This window comes from Vicugna pacos, chromosome 34, assembly GCF_048564905.1.
Source record: "Vicugna pacos chromosome 34, VicPac4, whole genome shotgun sequence".
Classification (NCBI taxonomy): Eukaryota; Metazoa; Chordata; class Mammalia; order Artiodactyla; family Camelidae; genus Vicugna; species Vicugna pacos.
The window spans coordinates 21,353,380-21,364,297 of NC_133020.1; the positions used below are offsets into that span (position 1 = coordinate 21,353,380).

The 10,918-nt window shown below is 57.2% G+C and overlaps 1 protein-coding gene across 3 annotated transcripts in view; it reads left to right on the top strand.

The window, feature by feature from the left end:
- Nucleotides 1-10,675, top strand: part of WNT5B (Wnt family member 5B) — an 80,859-nt gene extending 70,184 nt beyond the window's left edge. For all 3 annotated transcript variants that reach the window (XM_072954498.1, XM_006210810.4, XM_072954497.1), the window contains exons 4-5: nt 1,563-1,855; nt 6,737-10,675. In XM_072954498.1, the coding sequence (XP_072810599.1) occupies nt 1,563-1,855; nt 6,737-7,195 (752 nt within the window). In that variant the 3' untranslated portion in view covers nt 7,196-10,675. The remainder of the gene's footprint in view (nt 1-1,562; nt 1,856-6,736) is intronic.
- Nucleotides 10,676-10,918: the final 243 nt, after the last annotated feature.

A 10,918-nucleotide genomic window follows, 5' to 3' on the forward strand; every position in this document is an offset into this window, starting at 1 on the left:
CCTTTCTGTCCCTACGAATCTTCCTGTTGTGGACACTTCATATAAATGGGATCGTACAGCATGTGGCCCGTTCAGTACGAAGTGCAGAGTGGTCACTTAGCACAGTAACTCCAGGGTCACCCACGTCGTGCACGTCCCAGCACCGCAGGACCCTTCGGGCTGAACGACGTCCCACTGCACGGGCACTGCCGCCTCTCGGGTGCCTGTTCGCCTGCTGGTGGGCAGTCCGGCTTGTTTTCACTTGGGGGCTGTTACAAATGATGGTGCAGTGAACGTTCACGGACAAGTTTTTGTGTGGACATATGTTTTTGCTTATCTCGGATATATTCTTGGGAGTAGAATTGCTGGTAATTCTATGTTTAACCTTCTGAGGGGCTGCCAGACTCTTCCAAAGCAGCCGCCCCGCTCAGCGTTGCCACCGGCAGCACCGGAGGGCTCCGGTCTTCCGTGCTCTCATCAGCTCGTCACCCGTTGCCTCTTGGATTCGAGCCACCCTGTGGGTGTGGTGTCTCGTGGTTCTTTTGTAATCGCGGTGCAGTCAGTTTACAGTGCTGTGTCAGCTGCTGGTGCGCAGCATCATGCTTCAGTCGTACGTGCACAGCCGTATGTTCATTTTCATGTTCTTTTTCATAGCGTCTCGTGATTTTGATTTGCATTTCCCTGGTGGCTGAGGTTTTTTTTTTTTGAGTATTACTTTTTATGAAAGTTTTTATTGAAGTAGAAGTTCTATCATGTGAGTGGGTTTTTTTTTATGTTTTTGGAAGAGTGATTTATTTATTTATTTAGGTTTTTGGGGGGGTGTAATTAGGTTTATTTGCTTCTTCATTTTTAGAGGAGGTACTGGGGGTTGAACCCAGGACCTCTCCATGCTAAGCATGCGCTCTACCACGTGAGCTACGCCCTCCCCACTGATTGTGAGTTTTTATGTGGTTGGCCACGGCGACAGAGAAGTGCACAGTTTGGATTTTCCACTGGAAGTAAACGATCTGGATGTGTAGAGAGACCGTGCCGACCGTCCCGTGGACTTGGCTCCCCAGGGCTGTGGCGTTTGAGGCTGTGTGGACCACGGAAGAGGGAGAGGGCTCGGACGATTCCGGAAGTCATAATTCTAGTTCATTTCCACTCCTGGTCTCCGCCGCCGGCAAGCTAGGTCATGACAGCCGTACAAAGGACAGGCGTGTGACTCACGGAGGGTGAGGACCTGGCGTCTGCGAGGGAGAAGTGTTTGCCGGGACAGATCGCACTGTTGGGCCTGTTTCTCCTGTCTCGTTCTGTCCGTCCCACCCGTCCCAGAAGTGTGTTAAGCCCACCCCCCGTCTGCTCAGGTCTGCCCCCCAGGAAGCCACTGGTGTGTAAACTTCTCCGGAATGAATGCTGCAACAGGTCAGGGCTGGAGGGGCTCCTGGTCCAGGGCAGATTGTAACCAGGAGAGCCTCCCATGGAGGTGAAAGGTGCTCCCTCCTGGCATCGCCCCCTCCCTGGCGGTCTTCAGGCCACGGCAGCGCCAGGCCCCCCGGGCACAGCAGGAGGGAAGGGCCTGCAGCCTGTCTCCTTGTCCGCAGGGAGCCGGGAGACCGCCTTCACCTACGCCGTGAGCGCGGCCGGGGTGGTCAACGCCATCAGCCGGGCCTGCCGCGAGGGTGAGCTGTCCACGTGCGGCTGCAGCCGGACGGCGCGGCCCAAGGACCTGCCCCGGGACTGGCTGTGGGGGGGCTGCGGGGACAACGTGGAGTATGGCTACCGCTTCGCCAAGGAGTTCGTGGACGCCCGCGAGCGGGAGAAGAACTTCGCCAAGGGGTCGGAGGAGCAGGGCCGCGTGCTCATGAACCTGCAGAACAACGAGGCGGGCCGAAGGGTAAGCGGACCCCCCCACACCTGCATGGCAGACCCTGCCCACAAGCACACACCCGGATGGCAGCCTCTGCCTCCCTCCCCCACCACACACGCACACCTGGCCCACTGGCTCTTCCTGGGCTGGGGCTGCACAGCGACTGGGGTGGGGTCCAGGAAGGCGGTGGGTCCCACCACAGAGATTCTCACCCAGGCTGCTGACGGGGACCCTGATTCCAAAAGGTTCCATTTCCCAAAGGGCACACACAGCTGTCACCTGTCTTCACCTCGTTTACTTTTCCGTCTGTCCCTGTAGGATTTAGGTGCAGTCTTTTTTTTTTTTTTTTTTAATTTACCGGGGGGAGGTAATTAGGTTTACTTATTTATTTTTAGAGGAGGCACTGGGGATTGAACCCAGGACCTCGTGCATGCTGAGCACATGCTCTACCACAGAGCTCTACCCTCCCCGCCAGGTGCCGTCTTGTCATCAGTCCCAGGCACACGAAGAGGCGTTCTTGTCTTGATTCCCCTTCCTCTGTGATTTGAAGCTGGGGCGACTGGGAGCTTAAGGCCCCCAGACCTAGTCTAGGGCGGAGCTGACCTCTGAGAGCTGCTCTCACCCGTCCCCAGAAGCCTGCGTCGGTCTTGGTGGCAAATGCACCCGCAGGCTTTAAGCATGAGCAGAAGTGTGGAAAGTGCCCATACTTCGAAGGCTCAGTCCGACCAATCTCATGTAAGATGCCACGGTCTTCTGAGCCTCCAGTTCAGTGGAAACTGAAGTGTGGTTTTGGGGGAGCTGTGTTTCTCGCCTGGGCAGGGGCTCCGGGCTCCCTGCACGTGTGCTGGAGAGCTGGTGCCGTCTCCACCGGCGCCTTGCTCGGGAGGCCCCCTCTCTCCCAGGCTGCTCAGCAGAGTCTGCCTCTGGCCCCGGAGCAGAGGGCTCACACCGTGGGATGCTCTGCCTCGGCTGTTCAGGTCTCCAGTGCACATGTGCGTCCAGGGCTCCCTGGAGAGGTCTGCGGCCTGAGAGCTGGGTGGCCGGAGGCCCTCCTGGCACAGTCCACACACTTCTCGGGAAACCACACAGCCCTCCTCTGGGAGCCTGCCGTTCACACTCAGAGCTGCGTCAAGCCGGGCTTGGGCCCCAGCAAGATTCTGTGGTGAAGCCAAAGATGAGCTAACTCAAAAACCGGAAAAGCCGTTCCTGGAGGAACAAAAGTAAATTCAGAAATTTTCTTTTGCTTTCTTTTTTTTAAATTCTTTTTATTTCTTTGTTTTTTTGTTTTTGTTCATTTCTCCTTTTTTATTTTTTAATTTTCTTTTTTTTGTTGTTCGTTCAATTTCTTTTTCTTTAAATTCAGAAATTTAACGGTTCATTGGTGATTTAGCAACAGGATATAGATACACTTTTTAAAAAAGTGTTTATATATTATTTTTAGAAAATTTAACCCATGTTTTGTGGGAACACACAGCAAACAAAGGGAGCTAGAAATGCCTTTTCTCTGACTGGGGACCCTGTGGTGCTGGCAAAACGTGGTGCCCGCGTGTAAACTTAGCGCCATCACCAGGGCGACAGCGTCGAAATTAGAATCAGGCGGTGCCAGCGTCTTCCTTCCAGAGCCGCCGTCAGAGGCCGGTTTTGTCTGGCCAGCCGTGGGAATCGTCTGCAGTGGTGTCGGGAGTACAGGCTGTGGCTCTGATCTGTGGCTTCGTGTGTAAACAAGGCAGAGAGCCCAGAGCCCTCGGATCACCTTCCGCTCTTGGGGTGTCGGTGGAGGCGCCTCAGTCTCCCAGGACTTCCTCCTTCTGTCTGCCAGGCTGGGTGTGTAACCATGAAAGAGACTGTTTTTTTAAAAAAAGGGGGTTGAAGTCTCCATTTTATTTCCAGGATGCCCAAATCCCACCTATTTTTCAAGATCTCAGTTCAAATACCACCCGCTCCTGAGGTCTTTCCTGTCCCCTGTGGTCATGGTTTCTCTGCGTCTCACGTGCAGTGTGGTGTTTTAGACTTTCTCTGAGGCATCGTCCCCCCCATGGCTGCAGTCCCCGAGGACAGGGGTGCTGTCGGACCCCTGCTGTGCGTTCCACAGGGGTGGGCGCACCTGACTGTGCAGAGACAAGTCCGGGAGGCCTGCTTTCAAGAGGTCAAATTCAGGGGGCTTGCCTGTCTCTGCTGTCCTGGGGGCACCGTGGCAGACGCGGAGGGGACTGGGCATTCTCGGAGAGGGGCCAGGTCAGCCCCGTCTTGACCCCACTTCTGCTGGCTCCTCATGGCGCCGCCCTTGTCTGTTTGCTTTTTCCAGCCCTTATCTGGCCGGTCCTCCCCGCACCCCTCTGCGTCTTCCCTGTCCCTGCACCTCCTCACAGCCCCTTGTCTTCCCCAGCCTCCGTCTGCTCCAGGTGCAGAATTCTGTCCCTCTGTTTCTTACCCTCGCCAGGGAGCAGGCGCCCCCAACCCGCCACCTCCCAGCCCTCACACCCTCACAGACAGTCCCTCGGTGCTGGCAGGGAATGAACGTTCCCTGGATTACTGTTTTACAGCCTGATCCTTTTTTTTAAGTGAAATATCTAGGATCTGACATCCTGACCGCAGAGTAAATCTTCGGGGTCCTTTGCAAGAATTTCTCTTGGCCTTTGAGGGTCTCCAGTGACCCCATTTTGCATATTCAGGGCAGGAGCAGGGGGGTGACACTGCCTTGTCCCTCAAGGGCCGCCAAACATCTTCCAGATAAAGCTGACATTCCTGCCCGTCCCAAGCCCGTCACACCATCAGAGAGACATGAGAGGGCCGGGTCGGGGGGGGCTGTGCTGGGGGCAAGAACTGAGAAAAATGGCAACACATTCTGTTGCTTTTGCAGTGAACAGGAAGGGCCCCAAGCTGGGGTTTCCCCCTTCTCTTGCGGGAGGAGCGTGTCCATGTTGGCCACAGTGAAATGCTTAGAACACAGGCCTTCCTGTGTGCATGACGGCTGTCTTCCCAGAGGGAGGGTGGAAGGAACGTCTGAATAGCGAGGTCCAGTGAGGCTCTCCCTGCTGGGTTGGTTTTACTGAAATTCCTGTCCTTCCTCGGGGGCCTCACTTCCTCCCCAAATCTCCCGAAGTGTCTGCTCCCGGGGGAGGTGCCTATCCGCCCCCAGCCACTTAGCGGTTCTCAATTTTAGGCCCTTAATGTTTCCTCCTCCCAGCAGCGCCAGATGCCTGACTTCCGCCTCTAAGCCCAGGACCACTTCCAAGGAATCTCAGGCTCCGGCTCAGTCCCAGGGGATTTGTGCCGGGAGGGTGACTGCAGGCCCGTCTTTGAAGTGCCTGCTGGGACGGGCGGTAGGTTCCTCGGCGCCTGGGGCCTGGAGCCTGGAGCTGCTGCCAAGGGCTGGTGCCTCTAACCCTGGGTGGGGGCCGGCCTGCCCTCTCCGCCCTAATCCCTTTTTAAGCCCCAAGGTTGGAGCCAGAAGCGAAGGTCTTCCTGACTCCCTCCTGGGTGGCCCTGTGCAGGTCATTAAGCCTCTGCAGAGGGGCAGTTTCTCCACCCTAAAGTAGGGGGGAAGCTCCACCCCAGGGGAAAACCAGGACGACTTTCGACAGTAGTGACGCAAGCTGGTGCAAGCGAAGCTGTTCCTTGCACCTGCAGCGGCCTCCACAGCCACAGCCTGGGAACTCTGGGAAAGAAATCCGAGAGAAACCCCTGACAAATGAGTCCTGCCTCCGTGGGTGACAATGGCTGTGGCATTAGAGAGGGGCCTGCGGGGGCCTGTGTCTGTGTCCTGCCATCTGCACGGCTGGGCCCGCTGCCAGGGACTGGACACAGCGCGGCCATGGGCTGTCGCCGAAGAGCGCTTGGTGAGCGGCGTGCGGGTCCACGCCTGCTTTTACCCTTGGACCTGGGACAGCCCAGGTCCGGTCCACTCCCCTTGCTGGGTCCAGTGACGTCCGGGTGGATTTGCTTTCCCAGGAGTCACCCCTGAGGTGGACCTATCAACCAGCTCTTCCATCTCAGGGGGCCCCCACCTCCCCTGCGTCACAGCCTCTCCCGGTGGGAGGCCTTGTCACAAATGTGGTTTATGGCGAGGCTCCTGGCGGGAATGCGGAGCTAATAGCCGGCTGTTAACACAGAACAAGGGGCCCTCCAGTTCCTAGGGGGCTTGGCAGGACTGGGAGAGTTTCGGCTAAGTGGGGCCCTGCCAGTGGTTTCTGTGGGTTTTTTTTTTATCCCTTGTATTTTTTTAAACTTTTTTTTATTGAGTTGCAGTCATTTTACAATGTTGTGTCAAATTCCAGTGTAGAGCGCAGTTTTTCAGTTATACATGAACACGCATGCGTTCATTGTCACATCCCCTTCCACTGTGAGCCACCACAAGGTTCTATATATGTTTCCCTGTGCTGCACAGTGGTCTCTGTTTCAGGCTCATGGTCTGGGCTCTTTTTCCTGACTTGGGCTCTGTACCATGTAAAAGCTGGAGTCATCTTGTTGGTTTTTGTTTGTCTGAGATGTTTTTCCCCCTTAACAGAGGCACTGGGGACTGAATCCAGGACCCTGGGCACACAAAGCACGTGCTCTCCAGCTGAGCTGAACCCTCTTCCCTTGTTTGGGACTTTGGTCAAGATGGAAGTATCCTTTTTCTCTGATGGTAAAGATGACACATCTAACAAATTTCCAGGAATAAGAAATGGGTGACATAGGAAGGGCAGGTGCCTCCCTGGTGGCTGATCAGACACAGATGTCACCTCCCAGCGTGTTCCCATGTGCTGCTGCTCTTCTGGAAAGACCTTTGGATACAGTCGGGAAGCTGCCCCTGCGCCCGCACGCTCCACCAGCCCTCGCCGGCACGTGGCGGGGGCGACCCCAGACGCCCTCCGGCGTCTTCCCTCGGGGATGCCCCTTCTCACGCCGTCTCCCTCCTCCCCACAGGCTGTGTATAAGATGGCAGACGTAGCCTGCAAGTGCCACGGCGTCTCGGGGTCCTGCAGCCTCAAGACCTGCTGGCTGCAGCTGGCCGAGTTCCGCAAGGTGGGGGACCAGCTGAAGGAGAAATACGACAGCGCGGCGGCCGTGCGCGTCACCCGGCGGGGCAAGCTGGAGCTGGTCAACAGCCGCTTCAACCCGCCCACACCCGAGGACCTGGTCTACGTGGACCCCAGCCCCGACTACTGCCTGCGCAACGACACCACCGGCTCGCTGGGCACGCAGGGCCGGCTGTGCAACAAGACGTCAGAGGGCATGGACGGCTGTGCGCTCATGTGCTGCGGCCGCGGCTACGACCAGTTCAAGAGCGTGCGGGTGGAGCGCTGCCACTGCAGGTTCCACTGGTGCTGCTTCGTCAGGTGCAGGAAGTGCGCGCAGACCGTGGACCAGTTCGTCTGCAAGTAGCTCCGGGGGCCCGTTCGTCCCTGGCCTCGCCTCCGCTCCGCCTCACAGAAGTTTATATTATAGAAGTCTATATAAATCTATTTTATATTTGTATAAATAAAGGGATGGATGGTAAATCATTAAAAGAAGAGAATGGAAAGGAAAAGCTTATTTAAGAGGTGCTGGGGGTCCCTGAGGGTCGGGCTTGCTGATCCCCTCCCCGTGGGGGGAGGGGTCCTTCCCCACCTCTGGCGAGGACGCCCACCATGCCGGTCCCCCCACCCCGGCCTTGGGGGGAGAGGTGGCAGCCGGATGGAGAAGATGATTGTGTCCGGAGTCTGTCGGGTGGATGACTGTCCTGGGGAAGGCGGCCAGAGCGCAGCTTCGCCCGGACGTTTTCAGGGTCTGGTCCAGCAGGCCGACTGGTCCTGGAAGAGGCCCAGTGCTGCCTGGCGTGTTCCTTCGTATGCGTGCTTGCAGGCCCCGTGTCGTCTCTGACCTGGGAACCCCAGGGGGACCAGCGCCCCGCCAGCCCTGGGGCCGGTTGCTGTGGCGGGAACTGCTCTTCCTCGCCGTCCTCTGGCTCCCTGACACCGAGAGGGAGGGGTCGTTTGACCTGCCGCGTCCGGAAAGACAGAGACTGAATGTCTGGGCCCCAGCTGCAGAAAGCAGGAGGTGCAGGCGGAGGGCAGGTCGCACTGAGCTCCAGCGCGGGGAGCAGCGACCCGGGAAGCTGCTGCCGCCTCCCCGGCCCCGTGCCGTCCCGCCCCGTCGTCGAGGGAGGCTGGGTCAGGCTGGGGCTGCTGAGTCTCAGCCCCAGGTGTAGTTTCCCTCTGACATTAAACGCCTTCCGCTGAAGTTGCTCTCTGTCCTTATTTGGACACACAGCTCTTTCCTGGGTCTCCTTCTATTTTCGATCTGATCCTTGGAGCCCTGCTACACGGCGCGCGAATGGAGGAGGGTGGGGGAGCAAGGCTCTTTAGAGCTCTAGTTTGGTGCCGGTGGTGGCGGCGGTGGAGGGGGGGCATCGTGAGCATCAACGAGGTGACGCGCAGAAGCCCCGTCCCTGAGAGCAGCGCAGAGTTCAAGGGTAGCTGTTAATGAGCAAAAGAACTCAGAGATTGAAGCTTAAACCCCAGGTTTCCCTCCTCTCCCCCGTCTGCCCCATTTTTCCTCCTTCCAAGTTGCTTCCCCGGCTCTTGGTTACGCACAGTCCACGGGGATGCCCTCTGCGGGCCTCTGTGTCTTCCATGTCCAGTTTTGGAGCATCTGGGACAGCAGGGGTCCAGGAAGGGAGAAGCATCCTAGGAAGGGAGGAAGGAGTTTCTGGGAGAGACGTGGAGCCACGCTGCCTGGGGGTGACCCATAGCCACTAAAGACAACAGTTTTATCTTGGAAAAGTTTGTGTCTGGGGAAGAGATGAGATTACAGAATTAACCTGATTATAACGAGCAAACGATATTGCAGAACATTGTAAAGGAAGTCCTGCTGAGTCTTTAGTATCTACAGAGGAGCCTCTAAGGGTTTTGAGACCTGGTTGGCATCACTGTTGCCCCTCCTACCTCCGTGGTCTAGAGACCGGGAGGTACCCTCTGTCTGCTGCTCAAAGTGTTTTAAGAGCTGAGATCCAGTTCATTCTCAGACACTTCAGGAAATTAGCCAAGAGTGACTTGTCCGCAAAATCAAACAGTGATGCCCCTGCTCATGGCGGGAGATGGATCCCCCGTCACGTCGAGGGCCCCTGCAGAGCTGTGGCAAGGGCATGGGGCAGATAATCAAGGTTTTCTTTCTAACGTGGGGAGCAGGTTGTACATTCAGACACCTGTGTGGTTGTCGCGGGCACTGACAGGTCTCAGAATTATCTGACTTGGAAGAGGTTGGGGTGAAGTTAGAGTTGTTGTCACGGGCTCGTTGAAGCCTGGTGAGTGGGCAGCTGTCTGTGAGGTGACCGGCGATGCTGGGCGAACGTGGCCGGCAACGTGGAGACCGGCCCCCAGTGAGCTTCTGCTCAGGACCACGGCATGCTTGGGCAGGAAGCAAGTGTGGCAGTCAGACCTCCAGCCCCCGGGCCCCAGATAAGGCCCTCCAGACCTTGAGCAGGCCCCAGACCTTCGCATGATGCAGAAATTCTGAGTCCTAGACCGCCAGCTCCAGAGAGTGTAGGTCTGCCGTGGAGCCGGGACCACTGCACCCTCAGCAAGAACACCAAAGGGTTCTGTGCTGGTGGTCCAGAGACCCCACGGGGCCCCCAGTCGTTGAGAGCTAACCCAGGACCCACAGGGAGGCGGGCAGCCGGGTCCTAATTCCCGACCCAGCCCAGAATCCCTGGCACATGAAACGTATGAACGTGCAATCTCATTGAACTGATGTCCCGCCCGGACCGAGTGGTTCTAGGCCCCAGGGAGGCTTTTTGATGGGGGAGGATGCTGGCGCAGAGCAGAGCTGACTTGCCCTGGAATGTCCCCCCTAGGGCTGCGGAGGGAAGCCGACAGATTCATTATGATTAAGATCAGGCAGTATTTTTTGAGCTCCGTCCACCTGCACGCATTCACCTTGTCTTCAAGATACAGTGCGGAGAAGGGCATGCCTGACCGCCTCCCTGTAAAGCAGATGGGAGGGCGGGAAGACAGCCCCTGCCGGGGTTGAGCCGAGGACAGGCCCTGTTCCTAACGGCTTTCTGACAAGCGTCTCAAAACCTGGATTCCAAGTCTAATCGGAGGACTCGCTCAGTCGGCAGCCGCGCTGTCTTTTGAGGTGAGAAACAAAACTTGCTACTTGAGTTAGATTGGTCCTGAAATTCTCCTCTGCTTCCTCCCTTAACTCATTGTTACTTTCTTGAAGCTTTGCTGTCCCCTGGAGTTCCAGGCACCAGCGAGGGCTCTGTGGCCGAAGTTGCTCCAACCAGACGGAGATGTCACAGCTGCAGTGACTTATCAGGGAAGAGGCCTGTTTTGTGGGCAGAGAGCTGCAGGATCCCAAGAAGGTGGGGAAAGGGGTCATTTCCGTCCGGAAACAAGCTCGGACTCATTGCCAGGCCCCACGGGCCCCGGTCGTGTGTATTTGGGGACCTCAGTGCGTGTGCCGCGCGCGTGTGTGTGCGCTCACGCCCACCCGCAGCCACCACGCACACAGGGAAGAACGTTTTCATTAATTTGGGGGAGGAGATGGAGAGGCGCTGGAGGCGTGGGGTATGTGAAAGAAAAAGCAACTGTCACCACGTCCGGCTGAGACGCTGCAGCACAGGGCCCGTCTACCGGAAGCCCCTGCGCTCCGGTTGGAATGACAAGCTTCGTGTCTGGAGGGAATGTCGGGGGCTGAGAAGGCCACGGTCGCTGAGTCTTGTGAGGCCTTTGTTCGGTCAGAATCCGCCCTGCAACGACGCCAAACAGTAAGTAAAGGCGCTTTACCACCTGGTTTTCCACACGAACTGCGGGTAACTTGCCCAAAGGTGAGAAGGTTGGGGCCCAGGTGTGGGGGTCGGATGGCAGGCATCGTGGAAGACAGGACACCCCACACACTTGGGTCGTGAGCCGCCAGGTGCTCCTCGGGAGACTGTCCCCACTCTTTGCTTCTCCCCCACTGCCTGCCTTTCCGCCGTCACTCTGTCCATTTGCAACTCTGCCCCAGGCGGCAACAGAAGTTAGAACCTGGGGCTTCTGATAAACGAGGGCCTGGGAGAAGGGACAGCTAGAATTAGGTTTTTAACTGGCTGCGAATTTAAAATTTGTCACTTATGTGTATTCT